The following is a 20,854-nucleotide window of genomic DNA, read 5'->3' as shown; positions in this document are numbered from 1 at the left end:
GTTCCCTGATGAGTGCCGCATCGATATCTCTACTTGCTCTCTCGTAATATTATAATATTATAACCCATTACTTCTATAATCACGATTATTAAATCCACGTATCATTAAACTCTTTCATACACTTTATTATGTTTAACACACGTGCTACGGTCAAGTCAATTTTTTTTTTAAATTAAACTTACATTTAAATATAAAGAGTGATTTTTATATTATTTAATATTACTCATTTTATCATGTAATATATTTAAAACAAAAAAAATTCATTAAGTATTCAAGTGTTTGTGAGTTAAATTTAAGAAGTGAATTGAAATAATAATTAATTAATTTTTATTATGAATAATGACTAATGATAACATAGAAAAATAAAAAAATTTAATGAAAACACATTAAATTGAATAGTTGAAAAAAAATTAAAAATCACAAATAAAATTTTTTGACTGAAAAAAATAGTGAATAAAAAATTTAAAAAATGAATTGTGCATATCAATATCCACAACAAGCTCACCCCCAGAGTGTAGTAATGACACAAATGTCACAATCGAGTCATCTCTCGTCAACAGATACGGAATATCTTGAGGTAAATTAGTTAAACATTTAAAAAAAAATTAATAATTAATTGTAATTTTTTAATAATTAATAACCTTAAATGTTTACAGTAAAAAAAAGTCTGAAACAAATTATATGCCAGTTAAAAATCTTGAAAAAATAATTTAGCTCAAGAGTTTCGCAATGAAACCGTCAAGATTTACTTAAGACCCGGTGTTATCAGAGAAGTGAGAGTGGCCCAAGTATATTTAAATTCTCGCATGCTGTAAAACATTTTTCACTGCACCCGGTAATTAGTGGCACGATGAGCTGTACAAGCCATGCAAATGATTTTATCACGCGTTATAAAGTCTCTACAGGCCACGTATATACATAATAAAACACACATTCAATGCCGTATATCGTATATAGGGCATAGGACGTGCGGTCAATGAGTAGTCAAGAAACAGGGTTTCAAGAAAATTTAACTTCAAAAGTTGATTATGATCCAATTTTCCACTCGACTAAATTGCTGTTAACACTACCGCACTTACTCCAGTTTTTATTTTTTATGTTAAAATATTTATTTTTTTCCTCATCATCATGACGCAAATTCTCCTGACATTGTTGTTTATAGAAAATTTACGAGCTTTGCGTGTGACTTTAATCACATACGACTCTTTTACAAAATACCATAGTCATCTTGAGTAAGATATAATGCACACAATGTATATACTATTATTATTTTAGACGAACGACACAAATCCTTGAAATAAAAACAAAAATAGCATAAAATAATTTACACGTCAAAGTCAACTAACATCAAAATTTTCCTAAGAGTTTTACCCTCTGTTTAAGAGACAAACTTCTATACTATATACATATATGTATACTCTCCTACGCACACCAAGTTGAGTGGGTTTTGGGGATGGTGTCGATAGACGCCTTCCGCAATTTAAAGTTGTAAAGCGTGATTCCCTAACGATATTTGACAAGATCAACCGATGATCGACTGAATGAGTCCTGCGTCGACAGCGTCCTGGGCGTTACAGTACCACCCCTTCATTAATTGTTCATCTCCCAGCATCCATAACGGCCAATACGACATTCATAACTATATCATCTAATTCTCCTACTCTTTTCGTCATCTTTGTCGTCATCGTATATAGCAGACTATAGTCTGCTTGTTGTGATCGTAAATTTGCCCTAAAGGTCGTATCGAACTAGCTGTAGCCATCGTTTTATTTAAACTACGCATTCTGCCAATTTTCCAATGGAAATTCAATTTATCGGGCAATTTTGTAGCTCTGTACTCATCGCTGCCTTGGTCTCTCACACCACCACTGAAACACGCAATAGCTTATATTTCTAACTGCCGGAAACTTCTACAACTGTGCTTTTATATGCCCTTTACACTTGTATTCAATCAATTGATTCAGTTACTTTTTTTTTTTTATCCTCAAAACTGTTAAAAAAATTTTTAACGATTTCCCGGGTCAAAAAAATAACTTGATTTCGACTTTTTTTATTGGACTTGCTTTTGACTTAATTAACTTAATTTTGGCTACACTTACTTTTTCAACTTTAATATGACTTTTAGCTTAAAACTTTAAGTAAACTGTCAAATTGAAGTCACGTGGACTTGGATTTGACTTAAATTACTTGAATTTGAGTCATTTAAGACAAATCCAAGTCAACGTGGCTTTAATTTGGCTTATAGTTGGCGTAATTCGGTACTAAGTAAGACCTTAGTCAAAAGTAACCCAAGTTGCACAGAGACAACTTTTAGATGTCATTAAGATGTGTTTTAAAAGGACAAACAAATTTTTTTTTGTCAAAGTCAAGTTTTTTTTTATATAAATAAGATATACAGATATTGGTCCTCGGAGACATAGAAAATTTTTGTTATTTGTCCTATCTTAAAAAAGACATTTCAATTAAAAAATCGTTTAGATGACTTATGTGACAAGACTTGGTTTGCCGGTCTTGAACCAAGGTTTAGCCAATACTCAAGTGACAAGTCTTGGTTTGTCAGTCTTGGGCCAAGATTCAACAGACATTTAATTGACAAGCCTTGATTTGCCAGTCTTGGGCCAAGATTCAACAGACATTTAATTGACAAGCCTTGGTTTGCCAGTCTTGGGCCAGGATTCAGCCAATACTCAAGTGACAAACCTTGGTTTGCCAGTCTTGGGCCAAGATTCAACAGACATTTAATTGACAAGCCTTGGTTTGCCAGTCTTGGGCCAAGATTCAGCCAATTCAAGTGACAAACCTTGGTTTGCCAGTCTTGGGCCAGGATTCAGCCAATATTCAAGTGACAAACCTTGGTTTGCCAGTCTTGGGACAAGGTTCAACCATTACTCAAGTGACAAGCCTTGGTTCACCAGTCTAAATAACAAATGGTACCTAAAAACCACTGGCTTCTGTGAATAGCGTAACAGCCTAGTGGATAAGACGCTTGCCTAGCAGCTATGAAGGACCAGGTTCGAGACTCAGCAAACGCAAAAAAAAATTAGTTTCATCGATCCACCTGATTTCTCTGTGCACAAATTTAATTCCATATGTTACCATCACGCAGGTGTCTACTAATATTTGTTTTTTTTTTAATTTATTTTTAACAAGCATAGGTGCTTATTTAGCAACAGTCTTGGCACAACACTGTCACTCAAGCTTGGCTGAGTGTTATCATTTCGATGCTTAGACAGACTTGGGCCAAGCTTAGATTTCAAGCTTTCCCCAGAGTTAATAAGTCTTGCGCCAAGCTTTAGTCAAGCTTGGGCCTATTGTTTCTTCCTATAAGGGTATTTGCCCATTATTTGTAATTTACTTTTTGTCGTCACTTGTGTCAAGTCTTCTAAGCAGATATTTTTTCGGTGACATTAATTTCTGATCGTTTTGTCAACATTTTGGTCCCTTATCGATATGTCATAAAACAGATTCAAAACTTCTATCTTTATTATATAGATGTCACAAAGTCAAGTGTGCTACTTGGCAAGTCAAAACCAAATGTGTTTTCACATTTTAAAATGTTTTTCACTTATTAAAAAAAGAACTTAAAGTTGACTTGCTTTTGTCAAGTTCAATTTTTAAAATTACGCCAAAATCAAGTTATTTTTTTGACCCTGGTTTAAAAAAAAACTATATTATGAATTCTGTAAGAAAAATTTATTTTACGGCTGTAGGTCATTGGCCAAACTTTTTAGTGTTAAAAGTAAACTTTTCAATGATATCCACTTAAGTTTTATATTTTCCTGAAGATATTATATAGTTAAAGGATAACAGCTCTTTAATATTGATGAATATATATTTAAAAAATAATATTTTACAATGTTGTAAAGAGTAAAATGGACCATAAAAAAATATACAACCAGTATGTTTACGTGAAATGGATGTTGCGGTGTGGAAATGTCGGTCATAAATGCCGAGAAATGTTGTAGATATAAGAATGTATGAATATATATATACATGAACCACTAAATCTGGGTTGATAGGTTCGCGTGAAAGGTTGTGAAGAAGTAGCTTTCACGAAGAAAGGCGAATGAACGACGATGAGGACGAAATCGACAAGGAAAAGAGATGTTGCTGGGGGATATTAATATAAGGGCTCGATACGTAATTATAGTGATTACCGCATTGCCAGGGGGCGGACGAGGGCGTCCCTCAGTTTGCACGTCATTCTGCAATCTCAACTTATTCGCCAGGCCTAGGTACATGCGCGTTAATTTAACGCCGGTTTTTGATTTTAACCGTCATTTACTCAATTTTAAGGACACATTATATTCATAAATAATTATTATTAGCGGCTCGTGTCACTACCACACCGCAAATATTACCATTCAATTTATCGCCCCGCATCTCATCACATGGCTAAATCACACCAATCAAATTTTACATCGATTTTATTTTAAAATTATTAAATTTAGTTAACTGTTAATGGCTATTAATATGTTGAAGAGTATTAACATATAGCTGCTGAAAGCTTATCTAAAAATATGTCATCACACTTTAAAATTTGATTAGTGTCTTTCAACATAAAGTGTGTAAATAAGTGCAGTAATGCATAAAACCGTGGTTAGTATTTCTTAACTGTGCATCATATATATTAAATGAAAAATAAAATAATAAGATAGAAGGATGAGAGTTGAATAAATCTTTGTGCAAAAAAGTGACAATGAGTTATGGAGTATTCCTCGAGAACATCTCATAAATCTGGGCGCCTAGTGTGTCCCATCCCCATTACTGCACGACCGTCATCTTGGGAATAAACGTGTATATATCCGCAGTTAGTTGGAACGAGACTCAAGACTCAAGTGTACGTACATACATAGCTGACGAAATCATAGCTGGGCGTTGTTATGAGGACGTAAATCAACCGCGAACGAGTTTTTCTTTTTGTATTATATTTGTTGTCAACTACTGCACATGCTCGAGCAACAATTATTTTTCCAACCGTTTTTAATAACTTTCCTTGATACATATTTTGTCAGTATATTTATACAAAATGTTATAATATAATTAAGACGCAAGATTGTATTCATATTTATAAGAGCTTTTAATATAAAAAAGTTATGGATACTTTGGATGATGGATCTTTATATTCGATCTTCTTGAGGGCAACGATTTTCAGTTAATTATGAGAGCAGATCAGGATCTCGGCCGATGACCACATGGCAATGAAGAAGCATAAGAGCAAAAGGTAACACACCAAAGTCTTTATATATCCCACTGGCACAGAGCTCTTTGATGCTCAGCATTGATCCTCAGCGGCGGGATATTTTCTCTCTGTCTTTTTCGTCAGTGCAGAGATAAATTCTTGGGCATCTTTGTCTTACACTCGGCTTTGGTCCTATGCGCGTCCTTCCGTCACCGCTCTGTTATTATCCGCCCCCGTAGCCCATTTCCCTTTCAACCCCGAAGTCTCTGTCTGCCAATCAACGATCCATCATTGAAAGTCGATCGGCGCTCGATCCGTACCCACAGAAGCCGATAAGTATAGATTACGTCGTCGTCGAGTGAGTGAATCGGCGAGAATCGGAAAGGTCCGGAAGAATATATATGTATATAAGAATAATAATAATAATAATAATAAAAAAAAACTTAAAAAAATTATTGAATGGATGATGAAGGAGAGAAAAAAAGTGATCGAGGGAGACACATTAACTGTGTAAACCTGTCAGCTACTTCCATGCATTTTTTTTTCGTCACGTCATTTGCCTTTCTATTATAGACAATTTTTATCTTCGCCACTAATTAGTTACTTGTTCCATGTCATTATTTTACACTTAAATTTTTTTTTTAAATCTTAACTAACTATTAGTTTTAATTTTATACTTAGAAGTAAAAATAACCATTACATCCTCAATAATTATTATTATTAATTAAATTTTTAAAATAGTTTTTTTTAAATCTCTTAAAGACTTCTTTCCTCATTATTTTGTTTTTAAATATTAAAAAAAAAAATGTGAATAATTTTTAATTAAATTTTTTTTTTAAATAAACTCTTGCAATAAATAATAAAAATAATTTTTCATTGATAATAACCATAGGCGTAGGTAATAAATCTGTATAATATGAAAATAAAAGCGTGAAGTAAAAAATATGTTTCATTAATAGAAAACTATAGTTAATAAATCATAAAAAACAAGCTACTATATATTCTTAGCCTTTCAAATCAGGAGCAGAGATATATGTTACCCAAAAGAGCTCTTTTATGTTTTATTTTTTTTTAACATTGAAAAGCAACGTTTATCTGTTGATCCTGTCACGCATCTCGGCACGCAGTCGGGATCACAAATTTAGCGTGAACCGAAGTAGGTGCGTGGGTTAATATCTATCAGAGAGAGAAGATCGCGCGAGTCATTGTAAAACATCCCTTTTCTCGCGCGCCACGACGCCTCGTGTACGCCGCCCCTTGTATCCGACGGCGGCTATATATACCGGGAACAAGCTCCGTTCGACCGACTATCGTACACTCTACACCTTTTGTGGCAGGATGGCACGCGATGTCCACATCATCGCCTTTGGCACCGTCGCTCTATTCGGGGGTGGCTGGATAATGTGATTAATGCAGCCTTACAGCCTTCAAATATCTAACAAGACTCGCTTTTTTATTTTTTCCTCACGGTGCATAAAAGAATAATTTGTTTTTGATTTTTAATAAAAAAAAATTGAATTAATTAAATATTTATTGATAAATCAATCGGAGTTGATTTGTTGAAAATAACTAGTGTAATAAATAATTTATAGATTACACATATTAAATATATTCAAGGCATGCGGGTTACGCCAGAAGTAGTCAATACTGACGTTATATTATGGCACAAGAGAGTTTATAATTGACCCCTTACCTTTCCTTTGGCATATATCGCCGTCTGTTCCGTTTTATTAGTCCAAGTCGATAATATTTGAAATTCAAACTCTCCGATTAAAATCGCATTAGGATGCTAGCATACATGTGAGCTCATGCAATCTCTCGGGCGACTTCTATAACATATATACATATTATTATGTACATAAATATCGTTAACACACTCTTTATTCATCATTTTTTTAGCCGGCGACCGTTTGAAATTTTGCTGAAATTATTTTGTCATAATAGCCTCCGAGTATTTTTGTATATAATTTTCTATAAAAAATCAAATTAAATATAAATCCATTTGTCGTCATTATCATTTCGAAACGGTAGTTTTACAATCTTATATCATTTAGCTAAAAATAAACATAAAATTAATTCTCTTAAGAGGGGTTTGAACTTTTTTTTCTATCACACCCAATTCGATGAACGGTACTATCCTTGTTGCGCTTGCGCAGTAAGTGGAAACTTTGTCCACGTTTTTCTCTTCAACAAATGAACATTTTTGAAAAATAAAAACGTATAGATAGATTATAGAGTAGTGTGCATCGAACTTTGTTCTTAATTTTGCGTTTAGAGGTTTCGTTTGAAGAAGAAATTTGGACAAAAATTACTACACATAAAAAAAAAAATTCTCTACTGAAAGTAAATATTCTTGGTTCAAAAAAATGCTTTTCAAAACCTAATTTTTCTGGGATTAAGTAATAATCTCTTCTGACCGAGACAAATTTTCTTTAACCGATGAGACAAATTATCTTGACTCAAGGAAATCTTGAGTTAGTTCCCGAAACTGTTTGTCTTCCAAAATATTTTCGTGACTCAAGAGAAAAAATTTTGAACCAAAGATACCATTTTGAAGAAAATGATTTTCTTGAATCAAGAGAAAAAATTCTTGAGCCAAGAAATTATTCTTGGTTCAAGTAAATTTCTCTTGATTCAAGAATTTTTTCTCTTGGTTCAAGAAAATCATTTTCTTCAAAATGGTATTCTTGGTTCAAGATTTTTTCTCTTGAATCGTCAACCTTTTTATCAGTGTGTATATAGACCCTCCTTAAAATATTTTTATTTTGGTTTAAAAATTAATCTTTTTAATTTATAAACTTAAAAATATTTTTTATCAATTCGTAATAAAAATTAAGTCTAAATAAATTTTTTGCTGTATGTATAAATATTTTATTATTAATTATAATAAAAAATACTATTAAATTTAAAATTTAATTTAAAAATAAAAAAAAAATCTTTAATATAAACTTGAAAAACATGAAACATTTATTGAGAGTTAATCAAAAATTTTCAGTCGTTAGCTTCAAACTTCCGAGCATAAAAAACAAATTAATATAACAAAACACCGTAGCTCCAAAGTAAGTTCTCGCATATTTTCTTGTATCCTCAAGTTATCGTTCTTGTAACCATTTAAAGATCCAAACTCTGCTGAGCAATAAATCCCCCAAACTTTTTAGTTTTAAAAATCTCTAAAAACAATAATGCCATCAACATCAGTAACAAAAAATCTCCAGATCATAAAGTATAAAAAAAAATACTTTAAGCAGTAGTATTGCAAATGTTATCTAGTAGTAGGGTCTACCTATCACGCCGCGCAAGTAGAAAGGGAAATACATTGTAAGACATCATATAGCACACTAACTCCTTCTCACAGCAGTAACCGCGAGTTGGACTTTCTGCGCGCGCATTTCACGGTTAACATCTCCTCCACTCTCTGTCGCCCTCAATCCCTTTTATTAAGCATATCTACCCCCTCTTACTCTATACTTGGCACACAAAACCGTTGATATAATCCCCACAATGTGTAATATAAGAGTGGGGATTACCGCGCGACAATCCACCGATAACCTATCCCTATCAGCCTATCCCTATACCATCATACTACACATATCTATGTCTGTATATATATATACAAATACATATACATAACATTGCACATAGACACTATATAAACGAGTGGAGTAAATACAGCGTTATCAACATCCACGGGTATAAGAGAAAGAGAATGTGCTATTGTATACTACTGTACCCCACCAGTATAAAAGTTAAAGTGGATTCAGCTCGTAGGCGGTCGAAGGCGGGAACCGCATCCACGTAAATTCCGCCCTCTGAGTACTGCCCCTTTTTTGCCCGGGGCGAATATGAAGGGGATAACATGCACAGTCGGGTGTGCCTGTTCCACCGTATACCCTTACTACTCTACTCTACACAAAACTAAACTACACACCAGTCTACAGTTTATACAGTATAGTAAAGTGTATAGTGTATAGTGTACAGTGTGTATAGTATTCCCTACTCTGGTAGCTTGGCATTCTCCAGCTCTTGTAGCGTATCACCATCGACTCCAAACCCTGATCGGTTCGCCGGCCAGTCTGTCACCGCGCGAAGAACGAGAACCACACGTTTGCTTGTTTAACCGGTTCTCCTTTAACCTTTCTTTACAATCTACTATTGTATTATATATACACACTATATATATACATCATATAACGAAAACGTTGTCGCGTTTTAAATCGCGAGCACGGACCGATCGCAGCCAAACTGGCTGAGTGCATCGGCTCCGCGTTATTTACATCACGATTTACTTTACAGTATATCATTAATTAGTATTTTTTATTATTATTTATTTATTTATTTATTTATGGTAACGGTAACGGTGACGTGATTGGAGTGAAAATTATTTAAATATAATTATTTAGTACGAAAACTCAAAGGTGTTTTTTTTTTTTTTAACGAGTGTTTATTAATTATTTGACAATAATTAACGTAAAAAGCGAGTTCGTCGGGGTCTGTGTGAAACAAGAGCGCACAGATACTGTCGAGATGCTGACGGACATGACACCAGCTGCGGCTGGTCAGCTTTATCCGCAGCTTCAGTCCATCACTAAATCGCCCGCTCATCATATGGTGAGTGTCTCCATAGATAAGTCCTTAGATTTTTGCTTTATACTCAAATTTTGTCGAATGAGTGACAAAAATATTCATTTTTTTTTTTCAAATTGGAGTAGAAAATATTGCCGTCGGTATATTTGTATTGAATAGAAAAAATTTCATCTAAATTGACAAATGTCAGTCTCACGCGATAAAAATCTTCACCGGCAGGTACATTAGCCACTTTGGATTTTCTAATCTTTGATCATTAAGTGCTACTGCCATGCCAGGTTATTTTGTCCTCCTATTTCAGATGTTAAGTAACTTCAGGCAAAGTTAGTAAAGTCGTAAAGTCCTAAAATATATAGTAGTATACATAGTAACGGTAGTGGTTGGTAGTCGGAAAGACCTTACACCCGCGTTGTCATCATCAGATAACATCATAAGATCTTGTCATTTAAACGACTAAATTAGTGCTCGTTTTGACAATTCACTTCGGTCCTTTGTTCTGTATCTCTAGATCGTCATCGGCAAAGTCAACAAATTTTATCTTTACTTATTTCATTTATTTATTGCTCATTATGTTTATAATCCTTGAAATATTAACCTCCATTCATTTATTTAAAAATTATATTTTTTATCATATTTACGTTAATACATTTAGTTTAATAAATAGAGCTATTTCCGGCTATTTATACTATTTAAATAACATTTTGTAATATTAGAATATAAAGATCCTGGTAATCGCCCATTGTCAAGGATTAGCCGGCGGATCATCCGGGATTTTCTGGTCTCTGTTTTGACAGACAAAATGCTCTTATGTACATTATAATGTCCACACTCAACGTACAATAATCTATTACTATATTTTTTATGATATAGACATATAATACACTCATATATACATATATACTTATAATTTTTTGTTCATTCACGACACGTGTTTCTCCAAAAAAATATTTCTTTAAAATTTTTTATCCGTCGCCAACTCGCACCCGATACTTGATCTCTTACACTCTCAACATAACATCAGTTTTATATTATATTATTTTAAATATATACACTCAACTCTTTTCCTTCCTGAATATGTACATACACTAGAAATTGACTTTATGACTCGACTGTAAAGAGTGCCGCCAGTCTCGGCGGATGATTTACGAGACGACGGTAAAAAAGTAATTAAATCCACAGCATTTAAAAAAAAACAAAAATTATTAAAATATATATATATACATATATAAGCCAAATATTAATTGCAAGCAATAGTAAAATACAAATTCGCCACTTGGAATGAAATATTTTTGGAGCTTTTTTTATAAAAAATATATTTACGTTGAGACGTTAAATTAATTGACAGCAATATCACACGTGCCTTTTATTATTTTTATACTGGAGCATACGTAAAAGCTTACATATACTCGACCTAAAGTAAAATGCCGTTTTATCGGAGCAGTTCTTTTTCTTGGTTCTTTATATTTCTTTGTGTATTTTTATATTTTTATATATATTTGACATTTCAAGTCACGAATGCACTTATAACCCGTTCCACGGGTATTTCTTCAACTTTTCACTCTGAATATACAAGCATCGATCCATTTTTTTATTTTTATTTGTATATAATATATAAAGACAGAGTTCCCGTGGTGTTTTAAAGTATTAGTTGTTGTTATTTTTTTTCTTAGTGCACGAAATGCAGCTTTTTATGCACATCGATATCCATATTCCTCATAAATTTTTATATTTTTATCCATTCTATTAAATTTATAACTATATTGTATATATTTTTTTGGTTGTTCTAAAATAAACTTACAAGTAATGAAAAAAAAAAAATGAGTGTCATATATATGAGGATAAAAATATTATATATAAATGGATATAAATGTATCGAGTGTCTTTTTTTTTTTTAGTTTTAAATGTTTGATGCAAGGTTTTTTTTTTTTTTATTATTGTTATTTTTTTTTTTTGAGAACAAAGCAATAAAAAGTATAAGAAAAAGAATTGTATGAAAGTGTAGACAGAGTGAAACGTAGACTATAGACTACCTGTGCTGCTAAGGGTGAGCCAATTATTTATCTGAGATTCTTTTGTGTGACACAGGATTCACTTGATAGGATGCGTGGGATGTGTAATACGATACTTACACTTCCTCTTGATGTGACACTTGACACTTTTAACAGTAAATTTATAATAAAATTTCATAAGTTGTTAAAATATATATATACATATATAGATAAAATATTTCATCTCAAGCCTCAGATTAAAAATAAATGAATCATAAAATGAATATGTTCATTTATTAAATGTGAGTTGATGGGATTAATGAGTTTTAAATGTGCGGCTGTCAGATAGTGAAATAAATATAAATATAAATAAATAATAATGTATGATGTACAATATCCTTGTCATTATTACAATCGATTGCTCATGTCTATTTGTAATAATTTACCTGTCTCTACATTCGATGGTACATACACGTATTCATTTAATTATTAATCACCAATAATAACTCGCAACAACTATAACCGACAACTTTAACTTATATACCTTATATATTTATCCATATAGATGTATAAATATATAAAGCAGTCATTGCCTCGTTGTTTGACATTTAAAAAAATTAATACTGTTTAAAAGTCATGATTTTTTTATGTATTTAAAATTTATTTCGATAATTTTTACACTGTAAAAAATTGGGAGTGAATTCGGAGTGAACTGAATTTTATTTGAATCCGTATTCACTCCAGATTTAATCCGCGTTCACTCCGTAAATTTTTTGCTGTGTAACAGTTTGTGAAATAAAAATAATTTAAATGTTTAAAAAATTTATTTGGATAAAGTTTTAAATTTGTTGTCAAAATACTATCCGATTACGTATGAATAGAAGACTAATTTGTCAAACCAATAAACCATAATGATGACAGACCACCGGTTACATTGCGTAAAAGCCTTGTTTGCATGATGTATCGATAAAAGAAAAGAAAAGTAAAAAAAAAAAAATAATAATAATATTAAAGAAAGAAATAATAAAAGTGGCCTATCGAAATATCTTCGCTCCACTTCACTTTTCATCGTATCAAGCAAACACAGAGAGTTCAGAGACTAGGACACACAACATGACATACAAATAAGTATAAACCTTAAAGCGGCTGATCCCATAATCCGATTCAGTGGCATAGCGTGGAGTAGTGTGCCTTTATATACATACTCAACCTAAACTAAACGTTCGACTATCCTCTTGTTCATGCTTTACTGTACCTCTCTATGCTTATAAACCCGACGTCGTCATTGCCGTCGCCCCGTTGACATTTTCAAGTGCAACAATGGACTGCGAACGGCCCGAGTGAACATTTGTTGTAACGTGCCCCGTCCGTCGTTCGTCACGGGGGATAAAAGGACCGCATGTCCTTTTTTTTTTTTTTTTTTTTTTTTTCAAACAATCAAAACTCCAAACTGTGAGTGTACTCTACACTGTAGTCTACTAGAGCTGCTAAAATTCATGAATTATTCGTTTCCCATAAAGTAAAAGATTTACCTGAAAATTTAAACCGCCGCACTTTCTGCATTACTCAGGCATTCAAAGACATTCTATATCTAAAAATTTTACGTGCTCTTAACACTGCGAATTAATTTCCTCAACTTATTCGATCAATAATTCAACAGAATTATTTGATAAATTTATATTTGACACGTGGACATTTCAATATTTGACATAATAGATTAATACAAAATTTGTCATATTTACGTTACTTTAACACCTATACTGATTTTCCGACTTCCGGTGTAGTGAATCAAATTACCAAATGCCAGATGTTCGAAATGTATAAAGCCATGGCTGCCAGAAGTTGTTGTTACTACTATACAGTAGTATATAAGTTATGTACAGTAGTTGAGTTGAGGCTCTTTTGCCACTCGTTCTTCTACTTGAGTCTTTTGCGACTTGCATGAGCCATGTTCCATAGAGATATGATTGATCGACAACGCACTGGTGCTGTATACACGCACCGTGTTCAGAAAATATATATATATAAATTTCTAACGTGCGCTAAAATGATAGCTTTGAGACAGATCGCAGGAAAAACGTACATCACAACTTCTTGCGATTTGAAACCGTAAATGCTTTACATATGTCATTGTCAATTCATCAATGTCTGAGTGTAACTATTTTTCCACTTAGCAATCCCACAGTTATTTCTTTTTTTGTTGCATTCTAATAATATACTTAAAAAAAATTACATGTGTAATTAAATTATTATGATGTCAATCAATGAAGAAAAATTATTTAATATTTTATATTTTTTAAAAACATTACAATAAATTATTGCTAGCGTTATTTTTTTTATATTTATACTTTTTCATAAAATACAAAGGTATCATTTGAACAAAACAATTTTTATTTCTCTATGAGTATAGAGCGTCAATCGCGGCACCTCAGCGATCAACGATAATTGTAAAAGACTCGAGGGCTTTAACAAACAACAATATATCTCGCACGTGGGTACGTACATTGAATTACCGTGCATTATCATCAGGACGCGGCATCATCTCGGATCGTCATAGTCGAGTGTTTTCTTAAGAGAATCAAGATTATTGTTATTCTCTTAACATACAAGTATAGCATAGCTAGGGAACGAGAACGGGAATATGTTGCAGGGATGATTCTTGTGAGGAAAAAAAAACTTAAGATGAGAGCTCCGATCAGTTTGTTGAGTGTGTTTTAAAGGCTTGAACAAAACAAGTCCCGCAAAGCTCCAGGCGACGACTTTATGCCCGCACGAGTACGAACGTACGATGAGCGTTGCCGTGTACGGCCTTATCACGAGTTTGCCGCGACGCGGTTTGAGGTGCCACGACGTCGGGAGTCCCTGCAGGGGTGCCAAATCCCTGTGGCGCGAGCCAAAACATCACCAACACTTACTATACGCTTATACATAACATTCATACATTCATACATAATACCGTTTATAACAGACGTATATGATTTATCGACTCGATGATGTGTCCGATCGGGTGTGACAGACGATACATTTCTCTTTTTTTCTTTATACTTCTGCCGTCATTGTCGGATCAATGCATTTCAAGTTAAAGCATACAGTTATTTTTATTTTATTAATGTATACGCGTGCCAAATAAATTTATTTCATCACATCTGATCCATCACACAATATTAATATTGTTGACATCAAAACCCGGGACCAAAAAATAACTTGATTTTGGCGTGATTTTAAAAAATTAAAAATAAGGCAAGTCTAGCAAGACAAGTTTAAGTTATTTTTTTAATAAATGAAAAACATATTTTAAAATATGAAAACACATTTGGTTTTGACTTGCTTTTGAGTAATTTGTCTTACTTAGTACCGATTTACGCCAACTAAGTAAAATTAAAGTCACGTTGTCTTTGATTTGACTTAGTTCGCTTAAATTTAAGTCATTTAAGTCAAATCCAAGTTGTGACTTTAATTTGACTTACACGGAAAAAATTATCTAATAAATTTTACTCGTTAATTGTGAGTAAAATTGGGTCTGGGTGTATGATTACTCTTCTGTTTCTAGATAGTGTTCACATATGGGGTAGAAAAACCCAATTTCGAGTAACTTTTACATAAAGAAGAGTATAAAGTAAAACAAAGGGAATCAGTTTTTATTCTTTTCGAATTTGTTTTGTTTTTGGCCCAGGATTACTCTAAATTTCAGGGTAAATTTTATCAAAAAATTCTCTCCCTGTAGTTGACTGAAATTTTTAAGTCAAACCTAAGTCAGACTTGACTTGAATTTGTCTTAAGTTTCAAGTAAAAAAAATCATATTGAAGTTAAAAAAAATAAGTATCGCCAAAATCAAGTTATCAAAGTCAAGTGCAAGTCAAGAAAATTACAGAAGTCAAAACCAAATTAATAAAAAATTCGATTTTGATTTTTATTACGTTGAATTTAAAAACAAAAAAGAGGTGTTTATTTGTACAAAATTTATTGTTTAACTTTATGCAGCGCATGATGCTGTTGTTTTGCATTAAAAACTTATATTAGTAAAGTCGTGATTGCTCGAAGCTTTTTAACCAGAGATGAGAACAAGAGTCATGCACGTCTATACAACCACACACTTATTTATAATAATAAATATAATAATAATAATATATTGATAAGTACACATACATCTGTATCTATGTACCTACGATGTATCTGATATATAATAAGACCGGTTCGTATAAATAATTGCACGACCTTTACGATAACCGGCTGGAAAGTATCATTATCTACCGTTTTGTGTCCGCGAGATGGGTTTATCGATTGAAATCTCATCTATGAAAAGTGGAAGCCGAAAACCCAACTGATTTTCTATTGTCAACAATTACTTACATATTTATTTTCTTTTACATAACGATCATTTTATTATACGGCCAATTTTCTCAAACATTTTATTATTATGTATCATTATTATTATTAGCATTCAATAATTTTTAATCATCTTGATTCTTCATAAAATAAATGAACTTATGATCCTTATAATAGACACTAATAAAAACAATTAGTGAATCAATTGATAAAATAAATAAAAGTAAACTGTTGACATAAAACTAAAATGAAAATAAATAATTGTCATTAAAAATTTTTCGTCCTTGCTCAACAGCAGCAACAACTTGCTCATAAGTTAATTTGCATTTTCGTGTGTTGACAACTTCGTAGTGCTGACTTTAGTACATCCAATACTTACTCTGGGTGGATGCCTTTTAAAAGCCTTAAGGCTAAAAATTATGCAGCTGCAAGTTGCGCAACGGTCGCTCGCCTGCACTGCTACACTTTTCAGTTATTCACTTTTAATCTATCTCGACACCGTTATGAAATTGATGCGATACTATTCATACTTATTTATTTATTATTTTATTTTATTCAAAGGTTTTTTTATAAAATAATTTCCTCGTTTATTTTTTTAGCAACGCATCAAAGATTAAACAGTTATAAACGCCTATTTTTCATTTAGTAATCGCTGTCTGATCGTAGCATCTAATATCCACATTATTGCTTAGCTCGCCAACGATTCATTGCGTATAATAATTCATTATAATTGCGTATGTTACTTATAACACTGCCAAAGATAAATGATCTCACTCTAGTAGACTACGCACGCTTTCGGGTCTCAAGTCTTACCGCGATATCGCGACGTATTTTAAAAACACATGAGTAAAATATACTATGAGTTTGTTAGTACACGATTAAAATAAATTTAAAAAATGAATCAGTGTCAGGTGACGATTTTATTTACACGGTAAAAAATCGGGAGTGAATTTGGAGGCAATACGGATTTTATTTCAATCCAAATTCACTTTGAACCAGAATTTCAATATTAAAACAAATAACTCCCCTTCGAGAAGAATTTCACTCTGAGAGAATTAAATAAATTCTCAGTCATCTGCTCCGCATTCGATCCGAATTCAGATTTAATCCGCGTTCAATCCGCAAATTTTTTACAGTGTAACGATAAAATTCATTGTTAATTTTTTTTTATTGATTCGTAAAATTGTAAAAATAAATTTATTTATGATAACATGAATGATGAAAATTCACAAGAATGTACTATCAAGTGTACGAAAGCATTTCAAGTTAAATTTATTTACGAGTTTTTATTTACTTGGGGTCTTTTTGAGTAAAAACGAGAAATTTATACGTATTTATACTCCAACGCGATATGTTTCTCTTGAAGAATAAGGGTCGTAGTTCTTGTCTCCCACGATTGTAGCCTATATACACATACTCGGCCACTAGATAGCTAACGGAACAATAAATTCACCCGTGGAGTCACCCTCGAGTCTCTTATACGGTGATGATGTCCTCGAGGGGTGGCCTAATATGTCACAGTCTGTTGCAGTGATCTCCAAAATAGTAAAAGCGTGTGCGTGGGGTTACAATTGCTCGTCCAGGGGTTGATACTCTGGTTTATGGGGATCTCCTAATGGACTGATTCAATACCGATGATCTGATAAACTTAAAACTAATAAATAAATTATTTACTCTATCCGAAAATTGCCGGATTATCTCTTTCAATAAACGCAAACAGACTCTCTCTCTCTCTCTCTTTCTCTGTAATTCCTTAAGGAAGTTTTCAAATAATTTCTATTGACTAAAATTTTTATTGCTTATAATTATAAAATTAAATTTAATCGTCGATACATAATTGGAATTCAGTCATCAAATCCATCATCAACAAATTATATGCTTATGCAATGTACGTGACGAAATGTATAGATTGAAAACGGTCTTTACTCTCAGTACAGTACAGGCTTTTACAGCCACCAGCGAAATAAATAGAGAGCATTAGCATCAGCAATACTAGCATCACAATCAGCTACCATCGATTGTCTACACACTAAACTAACTATAGATACACATACAATACCTATAGGTATATATATTTATATATAGACATACATATATGACTATCGATAACTCACATATGTATGGAGGATCTGGTGAACCAACAATTCGATATACACACTCTGGTGTGTACGTGTCGTGTACAGGAATCACCATATGAGTTATTCTCCATCCCACCGCGAGATATTACTGAGAGACGCGATATAGCTATTCAATTGACGCACTATGGTTCATACCGACCAATATAAACCCCTATAGTGTCAATGTGTAGGAATATATTTATATATGTATGTGTGTGTTCAATATGGGTGTACAGCCCTGATAGTCAGAGTGTAAAACGCGAATAGGATGAAGCTATAAATTCAACAACACCGACGAAGACACGCGAACCAATTCATTTCAGAGAGTTAACTGAAGCTAAAGCACTGATACGAGTGTAGAGTATATCGCTTTAGCTGATACCTGTCGCGAGAAACTACCACATCACTAATAAATTGTCAAGACTAGTGTATACAAATTATCGGCTTAGGTTTTGTTGATAATTGAAAAATTGATTTACTGTTACTTCATTTATTTAGATACCATACATTATTATTACACAATTTTTATAAATTTTTTATAGTTTTAAAAATATTTGTCTGGCTATTAAATTTTTTTGTTTCTATTAGAGAATAGTAATAATAATTAAATAAATATATCATTACAATTCAACCAAAATAAAAATAATTTAACAAAAGGAAATGGCGTTTCCTGTTTAAATAAACATGGACTATACTTATAATTAAGACGTATGATCTATAATTATATGATTTTGAGTTACCTAATTTTACGGTTATTTTTGAAATCTAGAAACATTAAATTTCAATTGATCATAATAATAATAATACTAAAAACGATTAAAATACAAACAAACAATAATTAAATGTACACATAAATTTGATATTGTAAATAAAAATTTTTTTAGATTAAAGTGACGAGACAAAAATAAATGACACTGTAGTGCACGTGAATCCACGATGCACTTAGCTTCAAAAGCCGTTTACTGCGCTACATGTACATAATCCCTATAATCATGAGAGTATAATTCATAGTCGCGGTAAGCATGCACTTTTCGTCTCGTTAGCTGCCTTAGCGTGAACGAACTTCTGATGATTGTTCGCGAAAGTATTCGCTACTCAAGCTCTATAAAACCTAAAAAATCCATCTATTAGATATGTGTTATATCAAATATTTTATGAATTTATTATTAAAAATAAAACAAAATATTTATATGCATCTAAATTAGGCTGTGTTCTTTGTAGGAAAATGTTTTTTCATGCTACCGTAAAAAATTGAGAGTGATTACGGATTTTATTTAAATCTACTTTGATTCGGAGTTTTAATATTTCACTTGGAATTTAACTCCAAGGGGATTTAATAAATAAGTCATCTGCTCTGCATTCACTCTGAATTTACTCCGCGTTCATACTCTGCAAATTTTTTACAGTATACTGTTCAAATAGCACTTTTGTAAAAATTCCTATTGCCTCTGGAAATGATCTCTCATTATAACCCATTAATTAATTTAAAATTTTTTGAATATGAGATCTCAAAAAACAAAATTTTTTGTCAAAGATAATAATTTTACAGTTTACATCGCAATATGGCGTTAAAATGATCACCAAGAACGAAAAAATATTTTTCAATAATAATAGATGAATTACAATAATTATTTTAGTGCTGTAATGAAAAATATTCATAAATTTTGCAGTGAGCTTTTAACACTTTAATTAGACCCTGTAGTTAAAATAATTTTTTTTTTGAGTTACTGCAAAATACTAATTAACCATTCATAGGACTTTTAATCGAGAAAAAAACTGATTTATCTTTGATTTTTAATAAGTATTATTTCTATAATATATTCTGCGGTTGTAAACCATATATATATCTTCATAATAGACGTAGTATTTGTAGACGAATAGACCACTGAAATTAACTAAATGAGGATGATTTAGTAGCGGTTTTATTGTTAATGCTATTTGTAACAGTTGGCTGGATAGAAATTGTAAATTTACGTTATTTCTTATTTATACATATATATATTATTGTTATTATTATTATTATGAACATTTACGTACGTATATTAATATTTCTGTTCACGCAAAGACTACAGACAATTTATCTCAACAAATTACTTTACTCAACTGAGTTAACCCTCATTGCCCTGCAATATACATGCACGTTTATCTCGCCGCAAAGTGACCTTCACTTAGCACCTTGCTCAAAAAAATATCAATTCATATAATTTAAGATAAATATATCATTTAACATTGTTAAATATCATTATTAAAACTTAATATTTCATAAAAAAAACAGTTTTTAAAGCTCGGAAGAATTTTTTTTATGGTCTCTTTGAGGTTTAGCTGGTTCTTTTTTACCTCACATAAAATATACACAGCCGGTTAAATTATAACCATGGAATCTTTTTTTAAATTTTATATTTAACTGTTTAAAGAAGCCGGCATTATAATATTTTTATTCAAATTTATTTCTAATAATATTTAATTTTAAATTCATAGATGGATATTTATTGTCGTATTTTATAAATACTCATTTTTTAAATTCTCATCTATATCATTATTTTTTTCTCTGATTTTGAAATACGGTTATATAAATTAAGGAATAGTATTGACAAAAATATACCAATTGAAAGTCACATGTCAACGTATAATTGAAATTTTATTAACGATCACAGGC

The 20,854-nt window shown here is 31.9% G+C and overlaps 1 protein-coding gene across 2 annotated transcripts in view; it reads left to right on the top strand.

The window, feature by feature from the left end:
• Positions 1 to 278: 278 nt before the first annotated feature.
• Positions 279 to 20,854, top strand: part of LOC130669119 (transcription factor Sp8-like) — a 40,828-nt gene continuing 20,252 nt past the window's right edge. Inside the window, exon 1 of one of the 2 annotated variants that reach the window (XM_057471835.1) lies at positions 279 to 577. In XM_057471835.1, the coding sequence (XP_057327818.1) occupies positions 470 to 577 (108 nt within the window). In that variant the 5' untranslated portion in view covers positions 279 to 469. Of the gene's footprint in view, positions 578 to 9,057; positions 9,791 to 20,854 lie in introns of those variants that run through there. The other variant, XM_057471836.1, reaches the window with a different exon arrangement.

This window comes from Microplitis mediator, chromosome 5 (assembly GCF_029852145.1).
Source record: "Microplitis mediator isolate UGA2020A chromosome 5, iyMicMedi2.1, whole genome shotgun sequence".
Classification (NCBI taxonomy): Eukaryota; Metazoa; Arthropoda; class Insecta; order Hymenoptera; family Braconidae; genus Microplitis; species Microplitis mediator.
Note: the sequence above shows the minus strand (reverse complement) of the source record. Positions and strands in the feature narration are given on the sequence as shown.